The sequence below is a fragment of the Sorex araneus genome, chromosome X (genome assembly GCF_027595985.1).
Source record: "Sorex araneus isolate mSorAra2 chromosome X, mSorAra2.pri, whole genome shotgun sequence".
Classification (NCBI taxonomy): Eukaryota; Metazoa; Chordata; class Mammalia; order Eulipotyphla; family Soricidae; genus Sorex; species Sorex araneus.
In genome coordinates, this window is record NC_073313.1 from 260,812,634 (window position 1) to 260,839,983 (window position 27,350).

Consider the following 27,350-nt stretch of genomic DNA (forward strand, 5'->3'; position numbering starts at 1 on the left):
TAAACATGAAACAAGCGCATTTGTTACCAAAGCTGTAGCATACCCACAGCAAGAGCTGCGTACAATCCTGTCTGGATAAAACCTTCATCCAATACACAGTCCTGAACACAGGGTACCTTCCTCATGGAGCGTCTCCCCAGCAGTTTTGAGGTGGCCATTGTGTGGCACAGAGCTAGGGGGGAGCAACACCCCCAAAGATGTGTCAGAGATCTACATTTTGGGTTAAATGAAGTCCCAGGGATCAACCTACTTATTTACTAATAAATCCTGTAATAGCAAAAGTAGAGGACACAGATGATTCACACTTGAAAAGTTATAGGTTGTAGTGCAATTTAAATTTGATAAAGGAAAGTCAAGTATAAAAAAATTTGTCAATAGCTACTCCTAAATTCTGTGCATATTACAATTCTAATATATCTTAGAATCCTTTTGAAATATTGATATTAATTAACATAAAAATATCAAAGTCTTTTACTTTTTAGTATGTTTTTTAGATGCATCCTATAAGATCAAGCGAGGAGAAATACTTTCCCCAAATCCAAATCACTAAACATTACAGCATAATTGCACACGAATTTGTTGGGTGGTTCTGGAGATGTGGAGAGAAGCACTCTTTTCTCTGTAGCCCTGCCCACATTGAATGATTTATGTATTCAGTGAATTCGCTTTCTTTCAGAGTGAACTGTTTTTTATTCTAATAGCAGTATTATTTCACTACTTATACAGAACTGAGTTTCAGAAGTTGTACAAAAACCCACATGAGTGAGTAATCCTGTCTACAGCCAGAAGTTATCAACATTATGGATTATTCATTGGGAAGCAACAAAATTGCTTTCAATTTTAATCTTGCAAGCATTGAAAAAGTGGGAAAGTTGGGACTGAAGCTATAGTACAGCAGGTAGGGCACTTGCTTTGCCCTTGGCTGACCCCGGTTCGATCCTTGGCATCCTATTTGGCCCTCTGATCCTGCCAGGAGTAACCCCTGAGTGTGGAGCTAAGAGTAAGTCCTGAGCAACTCTTGATGAAGCCCCCCACCCCTCCAAAAAAAAAGTGGAATATCTAACATAATCACTGAATTATATGTTTCACTCAGAGGCAAAATCATTTCCACCTAACACACCATTTATGTTGTTTCTGATTAGATTTTGCCTCCTAAGTATTAATTGACCATGTGAACACAAACAGCAGCTAATGAGTAGAGAGAAAAGAAGACAGAGGAAGTGTGCTGAGAATCCAGGATGAGCTTATGGGTACATATCATGCTGGATTTAATGTTCCATTGAAACCTCTTGAAATTCTTAATAATAAATAAGGAAATGACCTCTTATTTTGCAATGATTTTTTTTTTATAATTAGTAATTTGCAAGCCGCAAATTATGCCGCTGGTCTTATTGGGAGCCAAACTAGTATGGATGACAAAGGGAAACACACGATCTGCTCAGGAAACTTACAGGCAATCCCGGAAGTCCTGGGTCCCCTCTGTCTCCCTGCAATAATAACAACAAAATTAACACTTTTTTCAGAGAAACACCGTTTTCCTAAAACACAGATGAGGTCACTGTCACTGTCATCCGGTTGCTCATTGATTTGTTTGAGTGGGCACCAGTAACGTCTCTCATTGAGAGACTTATTATTACTGTTTTTGGCATATCCAATACGACCCGGGTAGCTTGCCAGGCTCTGCCATTAGGGCGCGATACTCTCGGTAGCTTGCTGGGCTCTCCGAGAGGGGTGGAGGAATCGAACCCAGGTTGGCTGTGCGCAAGACAAACGCCCTATCCGCTGTGCTATCGCAGATGAGGTACAGGAGAAAAATACACACAGGGGTTATCTGGACTGTCTTAGTGTCCAAACTATTGGAATTGTTGCACAGGTTTCTCATTGCTGAGAAGAGAACCATGGCAGGACTCTGATTTTCAGTCTTCATTCTGCAGCTCTGAGTTTTACTTCTGTGAAAATGTGCAGAAATCAGCAAAGCGCTGCAGGAGTTGTGACAACAGGGCATCTAACTAGTTTTCATCTTCCAGTTTAAAAGATTCTCAATGACAATTTCATGCCCCTACTTCGTCCAGTGATAGTGTCTACCAGAGCTGCGGGTATAGCTCGAGATTCTCTCTCCTCGGGGGAATGGCAAAGGAACTGTGGAAAGTCTCCTCAACTGGACTTTTGTCACTCCACTGGAGAGTCTACCACTCTCAAGGACCCCAGGATGTGTATTCTATTGTGATCATGCTATTTTTAAAAATCATCAAAGAGGGGCCAGAGAGATAATACAGTGGATAGGGCATTTGCCTTGCACCTTGCCAACCCAGGTTCCATCCCTGGCATCCCATATGATTCCCTAAGGACCTGCGTGCAGAGCCAGGAGTAAACTCTGAGTGCTAGCTGTGGTTCCCCAAAAAATCATAAAGGAAAATATATCGTAAAATACACTTAAGACTAAATAGAACATTTTGCGCCACTTTATTTTTTCATTTTTTAAAGTTTTTCTTTAAAAAATTTATTTTATTGGATCACTGTGAATTACAGTTACAAAGCTTTCATGTTTGAGTTTCAGTCATACAATGATTGAACACCCATCCCTCCACCAGTGCACATTCTTCACCACCAATGTCCCCAGTACCCCCCACCCCACCCCCACCCCTGCCATCCCACCCCTTCCTCTGCATCTATGGTGTCTATGTCAGACAATTTCCCTCTTATTCTTTCTCTACTTATTATGGGCATTATGGATTTTTTTTGCACCATTTTAAAGCATACTACAATTCTGAGGCATTAAGCACTATTTCCAGCTTCCCTGTCTTCCACTGAGGAACGTGTTTCCTGGGAAACACCAGAACGCTTAGCTCCCGCCCACCTCAGCCCCTGACAAGCACCATTCTGTTTTCTATGGATTTGACTCTCCTGGGAACCTCACTGAAGTGTCAACTTTTCTTTGGTGACTAATTATAATAACCTCAAGGTTTATCCATAATGTATTGTGTATCAGAGCTCCCTTCCTTTCTCAAGGCTGAATAATGTTCTCCATGAATAGGTTACATATTGCTAACTCATTCTTCCTGCCATAGGACACTCTTGCTTCCTTCTGCCTTTCACAATTTACAATTGACTTATTGTGAATAATGTGGATTTGAACAAGGACTCACAATGAATGCTTGAGGCCCTGCCTTCAGTTCTCCTGGGTACCTACCTGGATGCAGAAATGCAAGTTTAGGGGGAAATTAGAGTTTTGATTTATCAAAGAATAATCATACTGGTTTCTACAGCAGCTACGCATTCCAACCAATGATGTACAAAGTTCCAATTTCTCCGTGTATCTACCAACATGTGATATTTCCTTTTTTTTCTTTTTGGGTCACACCCAGTGATGATCAGGGGCTATTCCTGGCTCTGCATTCAAGAATTACTCCTGGTGGTGCTTGGGGAACACATGGGATGCCGGGGATTGAACCCAGGTCAACCATATGCAAGGCAAACACCCTACCCGCTGTACTGTCACTTGGCCCTATAATAGACTTTCAAATGGGTGAAGACTACCTTTTTTGGTGAGATCAGGCACATTTAGGATGGTATGGCCGTAGACAGACTACCTTTTTTGCTTGCTTGGGTTTTAGGGCCACATCCTGCAGTTTTCAAGGCTTACTCTTGACTCTGTGTTCAGGGATCACTCCTGGCAGGGCTCAGGGGACCATAGGTGGTCCTGGGATCAAACCCAGGCAGACCATGTGCAAGGTGAGTGCTCTGCCTGCTGTACAATCACTCAGGTTCCTTAAACGACTTCTTGCACGGAATCTATTTTTCAAAGCTTATTGAGTGGCAAACCACTTAGTTTAGGGATTCAGTTTCTCTCTCGGATAAAGTACCGTTATTCAAAATTTATCTTTCCCAATCTCTTACCTGTTTTCTTTTGAACTTTTACAAAAACTATTCACCACAGTAACAGTATGCAATGGATTATAGTTTACCATGTGCTGAATATAAATTATTCTATCTTCATCCTAACAGCATCAAGAGGGAGACATAGCTCATCTTGATTTTATGTCAGTAATGAGAAAAAAAGTTGAAGCTCAGAGAAGCTCAGGGAGGACTTAAAATCACAATAGTCATACAGTCAGAGTCCTTTCTGCAATATGTTTATCAACATATCATTTGAGCACATTTATTGCCATTTTACAAGTATGAATAGATCCAGATGGAATAGACACTGTAAACTCCCTAAAAGCATCACCATTCAGGAGTGCTTGGGGCAGCCTGCACTCAGGATCTAGTAGGAAACCATCTCAGACAGCTTCATATAATTATTTAGACTAATTCACCCTCTGGTGGATTAGTGATGAGAAATGATGTCATCATTAAAATGTGTTGTCTCTCCTCAGGATTTATATTTAGTGATCTTTGCTCATTCATGATTACTCATACCAGAGAGACTAGGTGGTAATCCAAGACTTGTTTATAGATATTGCATTTCGTTCTTCACTAAAAACACAAAAGTATTTATTTTACCCAGGGCAGTGCCATAAGTTTTCATAATTTTCAAGTCCTATAATTATCAAGCTTTTATACTTTCCATAATATGGTGACTTCTACTATATTGGATTTCCTAAGACAGAGTTTAGCATCTTACCATCTTACCCCATGGTCAGCCCCATCTGGCTGAAAATGTCAGCAGTACCAACATAAACAAAAACAACCTAAGACCAAATGTATCCATAGCAATGCTGCAAGAATAGTTAAGAGTTGCTCAGATTTTTCAATGAAAGTAACTAAGGCCATATGCCTTCCACAAGTAAGATGCATCCCAGAGAATCAGGGTATTGACCAAGCAAGACTCAGGCACATTTCAAACGGATCGTTTAGACACACAGTACTTCCTGTATGGGCTTGCCTTTATGAAGCACTAGAGCACTGTCCTCTCGTTGTTCATCAATTTGCTCCAGCGGCCACCAGTAACGTCTCCATTGTGAGACTTGTTGTTACTGTTTTTGGCATACTGAATATGCCACAGGTAGTTTGCCAAGCTCTGCTGTGAGGGCAGGATGCTCTCAGTAGCTTGCCGGGCTTCCTGAGAGGGACGGAGGAATGGAACCCGAGTCAGCTGCGTGCAAGGCAAACGCCCAACCTGCTGTGCTATCACTCCAGTCCATCTTTACGAAAAACAAACAAACAAACAAACTGTTTTCAATCCACTGTGACCATAAAGCTTACCTGAATACCTTTAATGGCACCAAAAATGAACACAGAATCTCCTTTTTCTCCATTTTCCCCAGGAAGGCCCTGAAAATAAAATATTCATTTAAGTGAGGGGCAACAGCATATTGCTCTTCCATATTTCTTATCTATGTGAAATGCTACTCATCAATGAAATTACCAATATATTCTTGTTTCACTGGTGGAGATTTCTATATTCTCTTTATAATTATTATTATTAGGCTGTAGTATACTTTTATGAAATATTTAGTTAAGTTCTATTAAATCTCCAAAGACAAATTATCTACTAGTATATTTATTATTCATATGCTATAAATATAGAATATGTATTTTTATAGGTTGTATTTAAAATTTATTAACATATTTTAGTGACTTATTAATATTGAGCAGGTAAATTAATTTTTATAGCATACTATACATGTATCATTCTTAAAAATAATTTTGCAATTTTCAGTTAATAATTTATGTTCTAGAAATAGTTTCTTTAAAATAAATTTATTTAGTTTAGTTTTTATATTCTAAAATTACATTTTTGTATGGTTTTTATAAGTTAGTTGCAAGGTATTTAAATACCCTGTTTTATTCAGGGTATTTAAAGTGAATAAAATACCTCACTGCATTGTCTTAGCATCTTCAAAATTATCCTACTGAGTAGCTTAATATCTTATTTGATATATTAATATACTCAGCTTGGTTTCTATATAAAATTTCCCCCTATATCAAGCTCCTACAAAGGTCAGGCAGACTGCACGTCAATCCGTCTTAGCAGAGAGCCTGACTTGGTTTCCCTGGGAAAGAGTTAATGGTTTTTATATGTTATGCCAACAATTTTCTTGAGAAATCAGATTAGCCTATACCAGCAGGTCTTACTTCAACAATTCTAAAACACATGAATTTCCACAGTTAATTAAGTAGAACTAATTTTCAAGACAATGGTTCAAGTTTCCAATTACCTTGGATATTAAATGCACAAAGGGTGAACTTCATTATTATCTTATTGGTCCGTGAATTATTTAGCAAATGCAAACCAGGATCAACAACTGACCGCATCACTCCTATCAAATTTTGGTGACATTTCTGAGTTAGTACACACACATGTATACATACACACATGTATACACACACAGACTGCAAAATATGTGATCGATGATATTTCATGAAAATAGAATATTGAGGCGCTAAGAGTTAGGTAACAGTAGGGTGTAAGGCTTGCCAATGTGAGGTCCTGGATTTGATCCCTGGATCCACAATAAATAAAGTGATGAAATCATCTATTAAATCAGTAATTAAATAAATCATGAAAAGAAGGAACTAGTCATCAGAGTACAAATGAAGTGAGGAAATGAAAAGTGACACTTGGAGAAAAATCTCAGAGAACGTAAGTGGGGTTGAGAAGACATTGCTGATTGGGAGTGTTGGCTCTGCCGTCCTTCACACAGTAGGGGCTTGGTGAAGGCACACTTAGCAATACACAAAGGGAAGTGATGGAGGCAAGACAGATAAAGATGTGCAAGAGAGGAAACCCAGGTCTAATGTCCTGTGAAAGAAGCCCTTTAAGAAAGGCAGCGTCCCCGGGAGATGACCTAAGCTCAGAAAAGAAGCTGACAATTCACCAAAGCCCAGGGCATTCACTTTGTATCGTTATTCCACAGAAGGAACTGTTTCAAGTACTCTTGATCGATTCCCGGTGTGTCTAGCATTTTACATTATAATGCACTAAAAATATGTTTTAAAATCTATATATTTATAAAGGAGCATGGGGATATTCCTATTGTTTTGATAAAACCTTCTGGGACAGAGGGGCCACACCCACCTGTGCTCAGGGCTCACTTGTGGCTCAGGGATCATTCCTGATGGTGCTGAGAGACCACGTGCAGTGCCAGGAATCAAACTCAGGCTGACTGTATGCAAGGCAAGCACCTAACCCACTGAACTATCTTTCTGGCCATAAGTTAAAATCTTTTAAAGGCCATTTTTGAATGTTCCTAACTGGTGTCAAAGTTGTTTCGTGGGGTTTCAGCTTGCCAATGGTTCTGAAGACATCATGGCACTGTGCCAAGGACTGCCTGCAGGAAACTGTCTGAGGAAAGGAAGTTGCTCTACTAAGATCGTTGAGACAAGGTGCAGTGTAGTGGTCACACTATGTGCTCTGTTCAGGTAAAACTCAGCTCTCCTGGATGTTGGTAGACACTAGCAGAAGGAAATTGGGTTAACTCTGCAGTTCTTTTTGAGGCGGGATGGTGGGGGTGGGGAGAGAGGTGAGGAGAGGGGAGGAAAGGGTTTGGAGTCTCAATAGGAGTGCTCAGGGCTTACTACTGGCTCTGTGCTCAGGAATCTCTCCTGGCATTGCTCAGGGAACCATATATGGTGTCTGGGATTGAACTCAGGCTAGCTGTGTACAAGGCAAGTGTCTTACCTACTGCACCATCTCTCTGCCCCCATATATACACTGCAATGTATATGTATTCGTCTGGAAGGCACCTGGGCCTTGAGGTGGCTGCGCATGAAAGTGAAGCTGAGAAGCTTACCAAACGATTCTTGTGACTTGTTCTGACTTGGTGCCCAAGGAGAGGTGATCATACGGAAATTCTACCTGGTGGTGTTTACTAGATCAGTTCCACTGGGGCAAAGGGGAAAACAGCAGGATGACTCCAAGATGGAGATGATGAATAAATGATCCTAATTGGCGTCAAAGTTGTTTCAGCTTTCAGAAGGAAGCTTGGGAAATGGTATTTAACTGGGCAGGAGAAGATGTAGATGAATAGTCTACAACTTTTAAAAGGACAAATCTTTTCCCGCCTTTAAGTGCAAGAAAGAAGAAAGAACGGGAACATAAGAGGGTGGAAAGTGGGAGGAAAGTGAGAGCAGTAAAATGTTCTCACATTCCTGAGATAGTTTCTGAACATCCTTTTAGAACTCTCCACAGAGAGCATTTAAGGCCTAGAATGCACTAAATGCATTTTCCAGCCCCTTGGTCACTGTGATCCAGTTACCACCTTGAAATGGTGCCTTCCCACAGGGGTGAGCCAGGAGAGGGAACTGCTTCTGATGCAGTTGGAGGAGGGGTTGCTTTTTTCTTTGTTCTCTCTCTCTCTCTCTCTCTCTCTTTGGATCACACCCGGCAATGCACAGGGGTTACTCCTGGCTCATGCACTCAGGAATTACTCCTGGCGGTGCTCTGGGGACCATATGGGATGCTGGGAATTGAACCTGGGTTGGCGCATGCAAGGCAAATGCCCCACCTGCTATGCTATTGCTCCAGCGCCAATCCAGGGCTTTTAATGCCAGGGAAACAAAATCCTTCTCTTCCCACTGTCTGGGAGGTTCCGCATGCTCTGGGATCTGTCCAACTCCCTGTCCTCATCCTCATTCCCCTTTCGGACACCGTGTCTGTCACTTGGTTTCTCCGAAAGATCAAGCTGGGTCTCCTCTAAGACCTTTCACATAGACCCCAGCAGGATGGGCTGTGGGGGATCTTACTGGCGGGCCTCTTGCGCCATGAGGTCCCCTTTCTCCTGGAAACCCGGGATCACCTCGAGAGCCGTTATAGCCATCCGGGCCAGGCTTGCCTCTGGGTCCCGGAGGTCCCGGGTGCCCCTGCAGGAAACAAATGGAGAAGTGAAACGTTTTATTCTAGGAATGTGATAGTATAGAAGTCAGGTGACATGGCAACCAAATTATGGCAAATGGTGTCAGGTTTGTTTACTTTGGTAATGCTTACTTCTCTGCTCAGCATAGTAGAAATAAATAAAAATTCTCCTATACTTCAAATTTAATTTGATGTGGAAGACTCTGGGAACTTTCATTAAAATTCTTAAAAAATAAGACAATAATTGTAAAATTCCCAAATCCTTCTTTTTTTAAACTTAAAAATATATATTTATATATATTTTAATATATATTAAAAAATATATATTTTTTTAAGTTTGAAACCTAATGTTCAGATTCATCAACAATGGAAAACTTTCACTCTGAATATGCATTTCTCGAACATTGCATGTGACACAGAATTTCTAGATTCTGTTGTAGAATGTCTTTCTCACATGTACCTGGGAATCAGTCTTTAAGTGTTTTAGGCTAAAGTCATTATGCAAAATTGAAGCGCAAACATACCTTTCATGAAATGAGGTGACAAAATTAGAAGGATTTGTTTTATTTATATGAATGTGAATATGTATGCATATATACATACATAAAATATATACATATACACAAAAAGAAGAAGAGAACCTGTGATTTTAAGGGGTTATGTGTTCTGAGCATTCTGAGTGGCTCTCACTTTCATAAAAAGAGAAAATTGAGAGATACTTACAGGTATACCATCCAAACCCGGAAATCCAGGGACACCAGTTGGACCCTAAAACCCCCAAAAAATAAACAAACAAACAAAAAAACAAAACAAAGGCAGAAATGTCACTAAATTATTTGATTAATAAGTTGATCTACTTTAAAACAATTATATAAAAGTAAATGTAGCAATCATTGTCATGTAGTTTTACAATAATGAACATAAATGCTAACAAAAGAATCAACCTTTTGTACTTTGCTTGGGGTTCTTAGGAAGCCAAACCCTGGGAAGTGTCAATTTAAAGAAAACATTCAACCCTCCATGAGTCAAAAATTCAACTTCCTGGGAACAATCTCAGAGAAACCATCCAAAAATAAGTATAGACAAAGGTTCTCTAGGACAGCCTTTCTCAACCAGGGGCTACATAATCTCTCATGAGTCCGAGGTTATTCCAAAGGAGCTATAGGTGAACATAAAGTAAACTGGGTGCCAGAGCATGAGACTAGGGGCCCACAGAGGGAAGAGAGAAATGAAGAGAACAGAGAAGTGGCCAATAAAAGAAAAGTTGGGAAACATTAATCTAGAACCTTCTCTGCTATGGGCCCTTCAGACACCGCCTTCTTTCTGTACGCCCTATGTACCAGTTGACTCATACCATGGCCAATGTACACAATTTTGCTCTGTGGGCCCTTGGAATATTCTGGGCCAAGTGGACCCCTATTGAGAAATGCTAATCTAGAGGTTTGTTCTCTCCCACTTGAACTACAAGAAGTTAGGGAGGAATTACCTAAGTTATTCATAATGAATAGAACATGGCAGATTTTTTAAAGAGAATAAGTTCAGTTTATATAAACTGGGGGATGGGCACGGGGCCGGAAAGATGCAGGAAAAGTATGGTTACCAGTGTAGTAAAGCCCGGAGCTGTAGTAAAAAAGGGAAAAAGTTTAAATGATAATAATAATATAGTGATGATGGGCTGGAGTGGTAGGACAGTGGGTAGGGTATTTGCCTTGCACGCGGCCAACCCGGGTTTCATCCCTTCATTCCTCTCGGAGAGCCCGGCAAGATACCGAGAGTATCTGGCCCGCACGGCAGAGCCTGGCAAGCTACCCATGGCATATTCGATATGCCAAAAACGGTAACAACAACTCTCACAATGGAGACGTTACTGGTGCCCGCTCGAATAAATCTATGAATAATGGGAAGACAGTGCTCCAGTGCTACATCAACTGATACAGAATGATCTCAACCCAACCATATTGTTGAGTTGGCATGGAACTATAATATCCTTAGGTTTTTGAGAGATCCAGGGATTCCTAGCAGACCTGACTAGACGCCCGTGTGCATTTGTGAGCATGAAAATTTGTAGGTGTACATGGTCCTCTGGAAAGGGGTCAGGGAGAGAGGACTGATCCTACAAGAAGAGTTTGGATTTCTCTCATGCTAAGGCACTGCCAGTGCTTCCCGTGACCATCCAACCTGCACACAGCCGTGCTGGTGAAGAACTCACTGAGGAATCTTACCTTGTCTCCTCTGTCCCCCACTGCTCCTGGATGGCCACTGTCACCTCTCAACCCTTTCTCTCCCGGGATGCCCCTGGGTCCTGGCAGTCCTAGGGATCCTATTGGACCCTGTGGCCCTGGCGGTCCTGGTCGACCCTAAGAGGAAAGATTAAGATTGTGTTTGGAGGGTGTTGTCCAGACAGTGTCATATCTCACTACAGCCCGGAGAAGGAGGACTGAGCAAACCTATTTCACAAAGGATTCAAGAATTACAAAATTAGGAAAGAGTTACATCGCCCGTTGGAATCCAAATTTAGTGCTATGATAGAGAGGAATTAGAGCATTTGCACAGAGGCACATCAGTAAACTTATGACGATTGTATTATTCTCCTTCTGCAAATGAAACTTATAAATGTTGAGCTGGTTAGTGAAGCAAGGATATGTTTTTAAAAAAGCAGTCTTATTGTCATAGTATTATGACTCATTGGTGATGGGATGACTAGATTTTATTCATTCTTTTGGCTCATGATTTGTCAGTCCCTTTAGGGGAAAATTCCTTTTTTTTTTTTAAGCAGCTTTGACTTAATTTTTATTTATCATTTGCAAGAAGTCCTGCTAGGTTACATTACATAGCTGCAATTCAATTTTCCATAAATGAAAAAATTACCCCTTACCTTGGGTAAAGGGCTGGAGCGATAGCACAGCGGTTGGGCTTTCGCCTTTCACATGGCCGACCCGAGTTCGATTCCTCCACCCCTCTCGGAGAGCCCGGCAAGCTACCAAGAGTATCAAGCCCGCGCAGCAGGGCCTGGCAAGCTACCCGTGCATATTGGATATGCCAAAAAACAGTAACAACAAGTCTCTCAATGAGAGACGTTACTGGTGCCGCTCAAACAAATCAATGAGCAACGGGATGACAGTGACAGTGACAGTGACCTTGGGGGAAGAAGCTTCGTGAGCTCCCTCCTCCCCTTCCCGCACATGTGCTCCCAATGAGTCCTGGACGGGAACGCTTCGTCAGAGAGCTGCGGGCTGCCCTGCTCCCTTTGCACTGTTCTTGCATTGCACTAAGATGAATGGAGTCACCTACTGGATGTTCAGTTGTGGCCCTTCAGAAGCATCCCTCGGCCTCCTGATTCCTTCTGCTCTTCGAGAAGGAAGTGAGGCTTTGCGTGGCTTTGGATGCATGTGATCCCGCCATGGCTCTGAACAGACAGAATATGGCTCTGTTCTCTCCCAGACACCCCACCGCCCCTGCACAGTGCCTACATCCAGGCTCCCTGCAGGAGAGAATTGGAAAACTTCATGACTTCAGGAATTGTGTTCTTCACTTACAAGTTTCACCTTCGACTCTAACTTCTTGCTGCCTCGTCACATCTCCTTCCGTACAATGGTCTCTCCAGCTTTAAAAAATCTCATAGGGAATCCTTTACCCCCAAATCTGATTCTCTGTCTACCTTCCCTATCTACCCATGTAACCCAGACTGGATCCTGGAGAGGAATCTTGAATATTTATTTTTTTGCTACACCAACATTTTCCTCAGGATCCCTTTCTAGCTTTTCATTTCTGAAATAAAGCTGAAACTCACCCAACTCCAATCTCCAGGTGACAACCAGTGTCCGTGAAGTTATCGTTCCTAAGTGGTCCACCCTCTTTCTCTGCCTTCTCCAAGCCTCCCCTACAAAACAACCCAAAGTGGCTTAAAAATAAATCAGAGGGGCAGGGAGATAGTTCAAAGGCTTTACATGTGGGAGCCCTGGGCAAATCCCCGGCACCGCATGGTCCCCTGAGCACCAGGCTGGGAGTGGACCCACCCAAACACAGACACCCTCTGAAAGCAGACCATTACACTTCTCCCTTTAAAAAAAAATGAGGTGACATTGTGCTACAACATTCTACAGGTTTCAGATGTGCATTGTTAAAAACAGATCATGTGAGTCGCACCTACCACATATATAGCATCCTGACATGATGTCACTTCAAACAAATGAATAAGTAAAACTCTACATGAATATAGACCACTCTACATTCACCGCTGATGCTCCAGCTCTCTTCTTCACCATACAGATGTCCCCATTTGCCCTGGTTACCCTCTGCCACCTTCCCTTTTGGTGACCAAGGGACCTTAAAATCTGAACATTTGGTTTTTTTTGATTCTTGGGTGTTGTGGAAGTGGAGGGACACCTAACTGTGCTCAGGGCTTCCTCCTAGCTCTGTGCTCAGTGGTCCCTCCTGGTGGTTAAGCCAGGGAACCCTATGGGGTGCCCAGGATCAAACTCGGCTAAGCCATATGCAAGGCAAATGCCCAGCCGTCTCTCTGTACGGCTGTTCCAGCCCCGTGCTTGTTTTATGCTATGCAGGTCCTCTGTTTGTTTTCTCTCCACGCCCCAGATGCTACCCTGGAGCCTTTGTTTTTGCTCTGACTCACTTCACACAGCATGCTGCCCCCGGGCCCTGCTTCTACCACCTGGCCGCCTTCCCACCGAGTGTAGATAAAACCAGGTGCGCTTCACCTTCCCAGCCTTGTAGGGTGTGCCCAGCTTTCCTGGCAGCTGTGCCATTGTCATTATTGCCTCCTCCCCCCACTCCCCAACGCGCACACACACACACACACACACACACACACATACACACACACACACACACACACTCCAGGGACCGTCACTCCAGAGCTCACTCTAGGGGCCCTAAAGAGGGCAGGCCTCTTGCAAAGGAGAGCTTCATCACAGTCGCCGTGGACCGAGGAAGGCTCTGCAGGAACAGAAATGCGGGTGGGTTTCAGGAAACACCTGCTCAGACCAGACCTTGTACTTCTCCAGCCTACGCTGAGTGCCCAGTGCCCAGTCTGAAGCATTCGTAGGACCACAGACATGAGGACAGGGCAGCCCCGCAGGGGCGTGGGGCCCATGAGGAAGTGTTGGGTGTGGAACCCAATCCATCTAAAAGCTGTATCTTTACAAAAGATGCAAGTGCTATCAAATGTGTCACTCACCACAAAACCAGTATGACCCAGATGACAGTGGGACCACTTTTGGGGGAACCCAGTGTCACGTGATCCCATGAACAAAGCTCTACACGAATGTCCAGGGGGAGTGTCTGAATCCAGCACCTTGCCGCCACACCCCAGAGCGGCTCCTACCTGGAGCCACAGTGCTCCTTTGTAACCAGCCCTTCTCAGAGTCAAGAGTCTGAGCGCACCCTGCAAGGCAGAAACAGAGGCGGGACTGAACCCAATCCTAGCTCACACTTGGGGTGCCCTGAGATTATTGTGCTTCTGACCTGACTCCTATTTGCCCAGGACAATAAAGCAAGCATACTCTTAGAGTAGAGAGATACTCTCAGATACTCTCTTAGAGTAGAGAGATACTCTCTTAGAGTAGAGAGAAAGATACTAAGAGAATAAGATTCTTTCTTTCTTTCTTTCTTTCTTTCTTTCTTTCTTTCTTTCTTTCTTTCTTTCTTTCTTTCTTTCTTTCTTTCTTTCTTTCTTCCTTCCTTCCTTCCTTCCTTCCTTCCTTCCTTTCTTTCTTTCTTTCTTTCTTTCTTTCTTTCTTTCTTTCTTTCTTTCTTTCTTTCTTTCTTTCTTTCTTTCTTTCTTTCTTTCTTTCTTTCTTTCTTTCTTTCTTTCTCTTTTTGAGTCACATCCAGCGATGCACAGGGGACACTCCTTCCCTCTTTTTCAAAATATAATGGCTATTGTTTACTGATTAGGCACAAAATGTCTAAAAGCTTAGAATTTTCAAGGAAGTTTAGATATATAAATGCGTCACAAAAGGCAGAAATAAAATATATAAACAATAAAATAAAAATTATATGAGCAACGGGACCTGGGAGCAGAGATCCTCTGCCTGCTTCCCCCAGTCTCTGGTGACCCAGGGGTCATACCCTTAAACCACCTCCTACCGGCTCCAAATAATCTCCACATCGGTCACTGTCCAGAACTCAACGGCTGCTTCTCCTGGAAGGAGCATAAAATGAGGCCCCTATCACCATGCCACCGGACTCTGCACCAGGCTGTTCTCACTCGGGGTGCCCCAGAGGGGGGCGGGTGAGAGCCCTTCCCGCCCCAAGGGACCCAGCCCCGAAGCTGACCTCCACAATCCAACCACTGCCACACTCTAGGCCACTTTCCACATGCTCGGGCTGAGCCTCACACATGAGTGAACATATTCCTGATGTGTTGCTTGGCTTTTGTGGCCACGCGACACATCATAAGACATTCCTCACTCATTTTCCATAATTACCACGCCATATTTGATGGGGTTCAGAGTGTAAGCAACAAATCATAGAGGGAGATATGTATACATATGTATATATGCATATATACATATATATATGCCTGACTTAGAATACCTGTAAAGGCAATTAGAGGCCGATCCCAAAAATCTCCATCCCTCTTGGATTGTCTTGCAAGCTACCGAGAGTATCCCGCCCGCACAGCAGAGCCTGGCAAGCTACACGTGAAGTACTCGATATGCCAAAAACAGTAACAATGACGATCCTCACTCTCCTGACCAGAAAGAACCCCCAATATGCCTTTGGGCTAGACTAGCATGCAACAGGGATGAATGGAGACGTTACTGGTGCCCGCTCGAGCAAAGCGATGAACAACGGGATGGCAGTGATAGTGATACGAGCATTTGGGGCTATGTGAGACTATCAATGACTTAAATTACTGAACAAATATTATACTATAATGCAGGAAGTAAGAATAAATAACGACTTCCACTGACCTTTTTTAAAAAAACCTAGGTGAATCAATCATTCTTGGTAAGATTAATTAACGTAAGTTAACAACACCCACTTTCCCTAAATACAAAGTTCAAGCAATAACTGCTTTTTCATTAAGTTTGGGAATTATCTCTTCATCTCGCGTGTAATTTATATGAAATTCTTCAAATTACCTTTCACGAGTGCTATACTGTACAATAACGTATTATTTAGAAACATAACAAAATGCACGTTGGAACATAAAAGGGTAATTGAGAAAGAGACAGCCAATTAACTGGCTATAAATCTCTTGAATGTATTCCAGTGGGGACAGGCTGTGCAGAATCCAGGGAGCTGATGGGAAGCCGGGGTGCGATGGGGAGGGGCCAGAGGGTGGGGCTTGAGTGGAAGGGTCCAACTCAGCAGTAAAAATGGCAAAGTCCATTCAGTCTGGACATGAGACAGTGGCCTCTAAGTCACTTTCTTTTCTTAGCTTTTTTTTTGGTCACACCCAGCGATGCTCAGGGGTTACTCCTGTCTCTGCACTCAGGAATTACTCCTGGTGGTACTCAGGGGACCATATGGGATGCTGGGAATTGAACCCGGTTGTTGGCATGCAAGGCAAACGCCCTACCCGCTGTGCTATCGCTCCAGTCCCTCTAAGACACTTTTTTTTAATTTGAAATTTATTTTTTAATTAGTTAGTCACAGTGAGGATACAGTTACAGATTCACACATTTTTGTGCTTGTTTTTTCCTCATGCAATGTTTAAGAGCCCATCCCTCCACCAGTGTCCATTCTCCACCACCCATGAACCCAGTATCCCTCCCACCCCCTCAATTCCAATTTCTAAGACACTTTTTATTTTGCTTTTTGGGTCACACCTGGCTCTGCACAGGGGTTACTCCTGGCTCTGCTCTCAGGCATTATCCCTGGCGGTGCTCAGGGGACCATATGGGATGCTGGGAATCGAACCCGGGTCGGCCGAGTGCAAGGCAAATGCCCTACCTGCTGTGCTATCACTCCAGCCCCTCTAAGACACTTTTTGAAAGAAATAGAAGCAGGAATGATTTGCCTTGGGGATACGGATCCCTCCCTCAGCCCCTTTCCTCACACCTCCTTGCCCCCCACATGTTCTTTCAGACTTCAGTGCCTGATCCCAGGCGCCTCTGGCCATACCCATCCCTCCCTGCCCCCAACACCTCTGGCCTGTCTTTGATTGGCCAGCTTTCCCAACACCCTTTAATACTAGATGCCTCTCCCCCAACACCAACACACTGCTAGGGGGATTCCTGTCCTCTGTCACTTGCAGGATCATTTTATGGGAGGTGTCCGTAGTTCCACACCCACCAGTGCATGGACTGGAGCATGAGGGCGTGGTGGGATGGGTCAAATTGGCCAAGGTCAACATGGTAAAAAGCAGTCACTGTATCACTGTATCACTGTCATCCCGTTGCTCATTGATTTGTTCGAGCGGGCACCAGTAATGTCTCCATTGTGAGACTTGCTGTTACTGTTTTTGGCATATCCAATACGCCATGGGGAGCTTGCCAGGCTCTGTCGTGTGGGTGAGATACTCTCCGTAGCTTGCCATATGGGATGCTGGGAATCGAACCCGGGTCGGCCGAGTGCAAGGCAAATGCCCTACCCACTGTGCTATTGCTCCAGTCCAGGAAATCAATAACAACAACAACAACAACAAAATTGAAAGACCCACCCTATTTTAGCTTTCCAAGAACTGGAAGAGACAGGCAGATAGACAAGCACAAACATACACCTTGTCACATTTCTTTGTAACCACTTTCTGTTCCTTCCCCTTTGGAAGCCAGATCAGTACCAAGATGCAGAAAGAAATGTTTGCTAGTTGATTTGCTCATGGATACCTTGTTGAAAGAATGAATGGGCAAATGGACTCAAAGGATGCTTTTATTATAACATCCCACATGCACTTCTACCTCCCTCCCCCGAGACAAAGACATTGCTCTTTAAAAAAAATTTTTTTTTTGCTTTTTTGGGTCACACACACCTGGCGATGCTCAGGAGTTACTCCTGGGTCTGCACTCAGGGATTACTCCTGGCGGTGCTCAGGGCACCATATGGGATTCTGAGAATGGAACCCACGTCAACCGTGTACAAGGCAAACACCCTACCCACTGTGCTATTGATCCAGCCCCAAGACATTGCTCATTTAATGTACTGGGGGAAGAAGCAGGAGTTTACTTCAATGTATCCTTCCACTACCCCTTTTCAGCTGTGTTAGTCCCCAGAGACAAAGGGGCTGTAGATTAAGTCAGGGCAACATTTCTGCCTCTCATCTTAGACCCATCCTACTTAACCGCTTCGGGTGATATGTGCAAACAGCATCTTGGCCCCTGCATTACACAGTGCTCATTCGAACTATATACTCGAAGAGTTTATGAAGATTGCCAGAGTTAAAACGCTAGGAAGCTTGGAGGGGCCCTCCCCACCCTCCCACCCCTCCCAACCCCCCCACCTCCAACCCCCCGCCTCCCGCTCGATTGTAATTCAAGGAGGTGACCACTAGGTGTCGCTACGGAAGCACTTAAACCCGTTAAGCACTCATCCCTGGAGAGGTCAGGGGTGGGGGGCCTGTCTCAGGAAGAGTTATAAAATCAAACGGCCAAAGGTGCTGCTAAACGAGCAGACCATGCAAGGACAGGGCTGCAGTGGTGGCAGTGTTGCTTAAGTTCATCTGCTTGTCACGGAGCCCCTGGTGACACGGGAGCATTTTTGCTCAGAGAGGAAGAGGATGCATCGGAAAGGGTCGAACCCTGAGAAGGGGGGAGGGGATGCGCCTATGCCACCTTCCTGGATCCAGGTGGTCCGAGGGCGGCTCTCCCACTTTGAATCACGACACCAGGTCAACCCCGCAGCGCTCACTGTGTGGGAACCGCGGACAGCACCCCAGGAGGCTCCAAAGGTGCTGGGCTGACTCCCCAGGGTGCTCCCCCTTTCCTGCTCTGTCTTTCTCCCACCCGTGTCCTCTGCGCCAGCACCCCCCAACCCCGCTCGCCTCCCTCCTTGCACTGCTGGGGTCCTTTTCCATGACTCATTTCTGTGGGCTCAGTCGTAATCCCAGCGCTGCCCCAAGGGAATCCTCAGGCTGGGAGTAGTAGCCCCTGAGCACTGGCCCTGAGCAGGAAGGAGCAGGGTTAGAGACTATCCCAACAAGCAACCCTAGGAAGTAGACTCAGGTAGTGGTGCGCTTATGACGCCACTGGGAATGTGCACCAGGAACAAGTGTCAACCCACAGACCCTGTGGGCCCAAGACCACAACCCCCCTACTCCCGTGAAAACTCAGTTGAGTGCATCTGGGGAGCGGACAAGGTCCTCTGTTCCCCAAAGGTGCTCTGAGCACCCCAAACACTGCTAGGCTTCCCGGGGGCCAGAAAGAACAGCCAGCAGGAGGCCCTCTAGTTCCCAGCCCTTGGGACTTTCTTCCTATCTGGGCTCCCACTGTGTGTGTGTGTGTGTGTGTGTGTGTGTGTGTGTGTGTGTGTGTGTGTGTGTGTGTGTGTGTGTGTGTGTGTGTGGTTACTTGCTGAATGGATGGTGATTTGATGCATCTGGAAAGCGTAGGTTGGAGACTGCGCTGTTTCCTGGTACAGTTCTTGACCCATTCCTGGGCAGGGCATTTGTTTCTTTCTTTAGCCACATTGGGCTGAGCTCAGGGCATCCTCCTGGCTCTGAGCTCAGGGATCATCACTCCTGGAGAGTGCGGGGAACAGGAAGAGACACCAGGGATCAAACTACAGTCTACGGCATGCAAGGCCAACGCCCTGCCCGCTGGGCTATTGCTGCAGCCCCTGGCCGTGGCATTTTAGAGGAGAGCTGTCCTTCTTTCTCCGGTGTCACCCAGCATTCTGATGAACTTGGTGAGACGCTTCCTTTGTACTATAGGGCTTCTTCCTGGCATCACCGTGCTGCCTTCCACATCCCTAGTGGGATATTACCCTGATACATATATACATACGTGGGCTTACAGCTCCCAGGCCCGGGGACGCCCCTGTGTTGGTCAGCTTGGCTTCCCCTCCACAACAAGGCCGTCCCTCTATAGTTAGAACCCGAGTCCAGCAGAATTGGCCTGGTCCACTCACACCGGCCCACAGGGGCTCACCGTTGCTAGGAAACGGACCTCCATTCAAGGCAGAGGCTGGAGTCTCCCTCTCAGATCAGCGGCTGTTTCACCAGGTGAGAAAGAAGAAAGGTTCACACGAGTGTACTCCAGGCCCAGGGAACGAAGCTTTGCACCCTTGGCCTGTTGGCAAAACACGTTCTACAACTAGACACTCGTGTCCTGGCCTCCCTCTCAGGCACAGCTGCCAGCGTGCCCCTCTCGGCCTCCTGAGATGCACTCCTCAGACAGACACCCGCGCCGCTACTTCTGCCACTGTGCTAAGTAACATGCCAAGTCAGAGGAGATGACAGGCACCCTCCTCCCTCCACCTCCAGACACCACACCCTGCCCAGACATCGCTCCTCAAGCTCCTGCACAAAACACCTGACAACTGACTTGTTTTACAAGGAGTTGAAGTTGTCAAATGGCAGCTGATGGGTTTGATTCTACATGGAAATTCGTCTAATGGAAGGCGTTTGAAAAAGTCCACATTCTAATGCCTGCCCATGACCCAGACATCCCAGCTGCCCACTGTCCCCAGAGCTGACAGTCCCTTCCTGGGGATGCCTCAATCAGGTCCGCTGTGGTCACATCAGGCAGGAATTAATTCCTTGGGGAATTCTACAATGACGATATGAATAAGGCTCAAACACTGCAAGGCATCCCGGGGGGTGGGGGGTGCAGAAGGGGGAAAGGAGTCTCTATCTCTCATAAAGGCCATGGGGACTTTATTCTTGGAGGATAAAAACTTGACATGAAAAAGAAGAGAACAGAATAAGAAAGTGAAGGAGTTAGTGATTTTGCCAACTTATTCGTTGTCACTAGATCTTATTTTCAGCAGAACAGAACATCACTGACCCCTGTCAGCCTGGACACATAAAAAGCATAGCTTGAAACATTTATCAGGCTACAGTCATGGAAAGGTCTAGAACACAGCTGTGTGACGGCTAAGGAGATTGCATTCTGTAACAGTATGTGCGAATAGTTCGATGATAGGAGAAATGCTAGCTAGAATGAAAAATTCCCAAGTAAATTCCAAATTCTATTTTTTATCACGGAATGCAGGCTTTTAAAAACACAGTGAATAAGTATATGGGATTACAGAGAAAAATCGTGTGCATTTTGTGGTGATTTCAAAAGTTCCAAAGGGAAGACTGATGGGCTATGTAACTTCAATTTTCAAGCCATAAGACAGCTCTTGAAGTTCTGTTGGCTTCATTGAGCCTAGGCTCCTATGAGTGATCACTGTATCACTGTTGTCTTGTTGCTCATCAATTTGCTCAAGTGAGGGCCAGTAATATCTCATTTGTCCCTGTTGCATTCAGGATCAGGGGAATGAGGCCCATTATTGTTACTGTTTTGCCATATCGAATACACCACGGATAGCTTGCCAGGCTCTGCCGTGCGAGTTTCTGCATCGCTCCCTTCTGGGAGCTTTGTTTTAGTCTCTGGATCTTGGCCGTTGATGAGATTACATGGTAGTGGTGGGGGAGGGAGGCAATTGTGGGTGTGACTGCAAAGCTACTGGAAAATGGGGGACCTGGGTGGAGGAAGCCCAGTCCGGATCCAAGCAGGCTTGGAGATCTCAGCCCTGGGTCCCACACATCTGACTTCCTCTGTTGGTTCCTTCATGAGTGAGGCTCATCTGAGCATGTGGAGACTGGTCTTGAGCATGGCTGTGGCTGGGTTCTGGAGGTTTTTGGCTGCTGGGGCTCTGCTTGAGGCAGGGAGGGGGGACTCAACCTGACCCCCTCCGAAGGGGCCCTGATGAAGACAGCCTGGTGCGGGGGCAGGAGATTCTGCACCGCTCTCTACCGAGAGCTTTGTTTTATAGTCTCTCGATCTTGGCCGTTGATAAGATTACCCCCATTTTTTAGTAGCTTGGTAGTCACACCAACAAACCACCCTTGGCGCCATGTAATCTCATCCCATGAATGATATGAAAGAATATATATATTATCATGTAAAAAAAGGCAAACACATCTTTGTTATACTAGTTGCTTCAGCAGAATTTAAAAGAGGATCCTCCTAGTATATAAAAAAAATAATTTTCCCTGCAAGGGACACCATCCAGAGCATGGAGATCCCTCCTTGGAAATGGATATAGACCATTTAGCATTCTGCTTGATGTCTTCATGCGCCATCATTTGAGAGGGGTCCCAGCGAGTCGGGGGAAGTACAAGGCATCCTCCCGACATCTCGGCAGCCAATTAAGTAGCTTTTGCTTGTGGAGCCACACACCCTCGCAGAAGCACGGGATATCAGGGATGGCAGAGTCGGGACCAGCCCAGGAGGAGAGCTCTTCTTCTTCAGGTGAGATCTCTGTACCATAAGAGGCCACAAACACTGGGGTGGAGGGAAGCCCCAAGTCTCCTGCCCACAGAGAAGAGCTCTTTGATGCCTTGGACCCTTTCGAGATCACGTGGGGCAATGCCTTCATTAGGTGCTTCAGCCCACCTTTTTTGTTTCTGTCCCTACCTGAGATTCACAAGGGAATTTGAACGATGTGAATTACATGTTTAAGAATATAGTTTCAACAGAACACAAACATGAAAGGATGTAGGCACACTTATGTTCACTGTAGAGTTTAGTCCAATAGCCAGGCTATGAAAACAGCCAAATCAATGAGAGGGGAGTTCATGGGGAAGTTGTCTGATGTGAGTGCCATGGATCACTACGCAGCTGCAAACAATGAACTCCTGAGGTTCACTGAGGCTGCAATGTGGATAGATCTGGAGGGTGTCGTGTTAAGCCAAATAAGTAAGAGGGAGAAGGACGATCACCAGATGATCTCACTTACCTGCGGAATAGAGTCAAAACAAGGACATAGATAGTTTCAAACCATGACAGATGCTTAGTTTGAATTACAAAACTAATTACTAAACAGAGAGAGGAAGGATGGGGATGAATGACCAGAGGTCATTAGAGGTCATCAGCGGTGACATAGGGACAGTAGTGGAGGGCCCTGGGCACTTTAGGGGGTGTAGTAACCTCGAACATCACTATCATATATTTTGCCGCTATTATAACCGTTTTATCTAAACTATAATCTTTTTCAAAAGGAATAAAAATATACAATATTGGACCCAGAGAGCTAGTATAGTGGGCAAGGCATGCAGCAAACCCAGGTTCAACCCCTGGCACCACAGAGATCCCCTGCGCACTGCCAGGGGATCTAGTAAGCCCCGGGCAAAGCTGGGGGTAACCCCAAAACCAAAGAGAGAAAGAGTTGCTTAGCTTCCCCTTAGATACAGCCCAGCTCTACCCCAAACTCCAGTTGCAGCCTCTGGCGCAAACCTAACACACAGTCTTTCCACCCCCTGGACCCATCAACACTTGCTCTGGGCCCAGAGGTTTTGATAAGGGGGTTGGACAAATGATTCTCCTCAAAGTGTGCTCCCCCCATTCCTTTCTGGGAATGCCTTCCTATGGACTGGGGCAATAGCACAGCAGGTAGGACGTTTGCCTTGCACGTGGCCAACCTGGGTTCGATTCCTCTGTCCTTCTCGGAGAGCCCGGAAAACTACCGAGAGTATCCTGCCCACACGGCAGAGCCTGGCAAGCTCCCCGTGGCGTATTCGATATGTCAAAAACAGTAACAACAAGTCTCACAATGGAGACGTTACTAGTGCCCGCTCGAGCAAATCCATGAGCAATGGGATGACAGTGCAACAGTGCTACAGTGCTACAGACAGTGCCTTCCTATGCCTCTGAAGGTCTGAACCATTTCAAGCAACATCTCCTCTCTCCCTCCTCCTGGCCTTCAGCAGACTTTGATTTTTATGGTCCACCCTGAGCTGTGACCGAGGCACTGGAGACGGTCTGTGAGCTGGCGGGCTCAGAGGCCCTGGGCGCGCCTTCCAACCAGCCCCCAGCTATGCACAGGCTCTGCTTCCAAGTCCCCAGCTGGAGAGCATCCGGGGCCCTGTGCAGACTGCACACGGGACCTTCAGGGTGGGTGGTGTTCTGCTCTCGGCTCACCCTGACCACCCAGAAACAGACACGAACAGCAGGGCACAGCCCAGGATGGGGACCCCTCAGCCCCCCCACCCCGCACACACACACCCCAAGCCTTTATTGGAGTCCAGTGTGTCCACAGGCAACTGTCCCGCTCCCTGAACAGCCAGGAAACCAAAGGGCAAGTCCTGGGGACGAAGAGCTAAACTGGCTGAGGATCTAGTCTGGGATTTACGGTAGAGGCCCAGCAGCCTTGCCCTGGGAGCCCAGAGAACTAAGTTTTGGAGCCTGTATCTTTTACTGTGTTTATCCAAATAACTGCAAGTATTAACACAAAAGACTACGGCTGCAGCAAAGCCAGACTTCAGCATGTTCAAGTGTCTACTCCAAGTTCACACGGTGAGGACAGGGCCTGAGTCCTGCCTTCCGTGTATGGGGCTCTATCTAGTGCCCATCTCTTGCACCTCAGGACTCTTGAGCACCGCCAGGGGAGACCCTCCCCTGCAACCCCACCCCCCAGCTCCCCAACATCAACCAAGTTATAGCTGGAGCTTGGGGATTCCAATCTGAGCACAGGCGAAGAAATAAAGAATTTCAGCGCCCAGCCGTTAGATGGGATCTGCATTCGGAGCACATTTGGCTTTACGTGACAGCCAAATGTGCATCTCAGTATCTGCACTGCAAACCACAATGGCCAAAAGTAGAGGGTGAGTATGGGGAGATTGTGTGCCATAGAGTTAGTGGAGGGGGCTGGGAAGGGAGGGATACTGGGGATGTTGGTGGTGGGGAATGTGCACTGGTGGAGGGATGGGTGATCATTTTATGACTGAAACTCAAACATGAAAGTTTTGTGACTGCATCTCACGGTGATTCAATAAAAACAAAAACAAAAGCAAAATCTTCGCGGTTGGGCTTTCGCCTTTCATGTGGCTGACCCGTGTTTGATTCCTCTGCCCCTCTCAGAGAGCCCGGCAAGCTACCGAGAGTATGGAGCCCGCACGGCAGAGCCTGGCAAGCTACCCGTATGTATTGGATATGCCAAAAACAGTAACAATAAGTCTCTCAATGAGAGACGTTACTGGTGCTCGCTCGAACAAATTGATGAGCAACAGGATGACAATAATAAAAAGACTAAACAAAGGGGCTGGAGAGAGACTGAAATAGGGAGGGCATTTGCTTTATTAGCTTTCCATGAGGTTCGATTTTCAACATCCCATAAGTTCCCCCGAGTACCACCAGGAGTCATTCCTGAGTGCAGAGCTTAGAGTAACCCCTGAACATTTCCGGGTGTGATCCCCCCCAAAAAAAGCAAAAACAAAAAACAAACAAACAAACAAACAAAAACCATTTCAGGTGCTCACATTGCTGACCCTTGTAGCCGCAAGTGCTGTTCAAACTGCAGATCATAGTTTAAGTCTTTTGCCCAGACCAGCAGACGACACCCACCAGGTGATAGACAATATTTGGGGGAAAATGGTTTGCAGTGGTTCCAAGACAACCACACCATTTTCACGGCTTTAGTGTCACACAGTTCCCCTTAGACGTGTGGTTTGATGAGCATGCGCAATACGGGGTGAGCAGAATTTTTTAAATCTCGATCATCACACAGACCCTTACACATTTAAGTCTGTTCCCACCAAGTGGGGGGGGGGGACAAAGAGAAAAAGAATCTCAAAAGGGAAAACCAAAGTCCTGGTTGGGATGGGCGACATCGACCAGGGGCACGTGTCCGTATGTTCCGGGGTCCAGCGCCAGCGTCCTTTGCGCCCCTGAGCAGCCCCTGGAATCCTAAGCCCGGAGGGGCGGAGCAGCACTGCATCTTCCACGGTCAACACTGAACTGCCTGGCCCAGGAGATGGAGCATCTCGGGGAGTCTCTCCCATGACCCCTGCTGGGCATCCACCCCCCCCCCAGATCCCCAAATAAAGGCCCAAGTTTACTCACTGTGCTCCACCCAAGCTCGATTAGGAACCCCTTTGCCCACGTTTGTCCTTCACTTACCCGAGACCCCTTTTCAGGAATGCAGTGACAAATGGTGCAGTTTCTTCCTCCACAAGGACCGATAAACTTCTTTGCACTCTGGAAAGTGAAGTATCTGAATGAGTACACGGGCATCTAGCCCTCTGGGGGCGGGGCAGGATGCGCACGTTACAATGAGCAGTTGTCTCCCTCCCTCACTGCAACGCCCCGGCACACGCTTTCTTACCTTCGGCTGCGGGAGAGGCCACTAATACCCTATTTAAGAGGCAAAAACCTTCATAAAAGGTTTGGTGATATGAGCAGAGAGGCTGTGTAATCTAGGTGAGGGTTGTTTTCATTTGTTGTATCCCGCCCTCACGGCAAGCTACCCCTGGCATATTCGATATGCCAAAACCAGTAACAAGTCTCACAATGGAGACGTTACTGGTGCCCACTCAAGCAAATCGATGAGCAATGGGATGACAGTGTTACAGTGCAGTGCAGTTCTCATTTAAAATCTCTTCTGAAACCACTTTATTTTAACTGGTAGTTTTGCCACTTCCTTCCCGTAAAACTTCATTGATTGATTTATTCTCAGTCTCAGAAAGTCAATTATGAAATTAGGGAAATCCTAAGTATATAATGTTTCTATTTCAATTACAACCTGCTCTCTCCCCCCAGTCGCCCCAGGACTCTTGCTTGCTCTCCAAAAGTAGCCCAGTGTGACCCTAAGTACTCTGTTTGAGTCAATGTTCCACACTGGGCTTGCGGTAAAAATGTTTTTCCCCCAAGTGGCTGATTTTCACGGCTTTCCTGCTAAGGTGTCTCTCAACCAGGAAGCTCGTGAACTTGAAAACTTTTAGGTCCTTTTTTCCACTTTTGGAAAACTGTCTTTCAATAATCTTTAGAGTCACTTACCACTCAAATATTCTCTTCTCTCTCACACATAGGAACACACACATCCACAGAAACACATACACACACAGAAAAAATACAGAAACACACATAAACAGAAACACACAGAGAAATACACACACTCATTGGTGGCCCCTTATCCTTGCAGATCCTTATCTATCAGTGAGGCCATCAGTTAATTCAAGGCAAAGGATGGTTCTGAGTCTGTTTTCACAGATTGCTCCCTTGGAGCAAAGCTGAGGGTATGACCAGGACTCTCAGAAAAGCAAAAGGCATCGATGTCCCTCCATAATACTGCCTGTTGTACCCCTGATGCAACATGCAGGTATTCATGTCATATTTCTTTCATCATATTTTTTAACTTGCTGAAGGCTGTAACTTAAATCTTTAAAACTAATGTATCACGGGCTGGAGCGGTAGCCCAGAGGGTAGGGTGTTTGCCTTGCACACGGCCGACCCGGGTTTGAATCCCAGCATCCCATATGGTCCCCTGAGCACCGCCAGGAGTAATTCCTGAGTGTAGAGCCAGGAGTAACCCCTGTGCATCGCCAGGTGTGACCCAAAAAGCAAAAAACAAACAAACAAACAAACAAAAAAACTAATGTATCACTGTGTCACTGTATCATTGTCATCCCCTAGTTCATTGATTTGCTGGAACTGGCACCAGTAAC

At 45.8% G+C, this 27,350-nt stretch overlaps 1 protein-coding gene across 1 annotated transcript in view; it reads right to left on the reverse strand.

Moving 5' to 3' along the window:
* The window catches only part of COL4A4 (collagen type IV alpha 4 chain), a 114,220-nt gene that overhangs the window by 84,145 nt on the left and 2,725 nt on the right, over positions 1–27,350 (reverse strand). Inside the window, exons 3-8 of the mRNA XM_012933241.2 lie at positions 25,807–25,884; positions 11,020–11,154; positions 9,521–9,565; positions 8,689–8,805; positions 5,206–5,274; positions 1,452–1,487 (exon numbers count right to left, since the gene is read on the reverse strand). Of these exons, the coding sequence (XP_012788695.2) occupies positions 1,452–1,487; positions 5,206–5,274; positions 8,689–8,805; positions 9,521–9,565; positions 11,020–11,154; positions 25,807–25,884 (480 nt within the window). The remainder of the gene's footprint in view (positions 1–1,451; positions 1,488–5,205; positions 5,275–8,688; positions 8,806–9,520; positions 9,566–11,019; positions 11,155–25,806; positions 25,885–27,350) is intronic.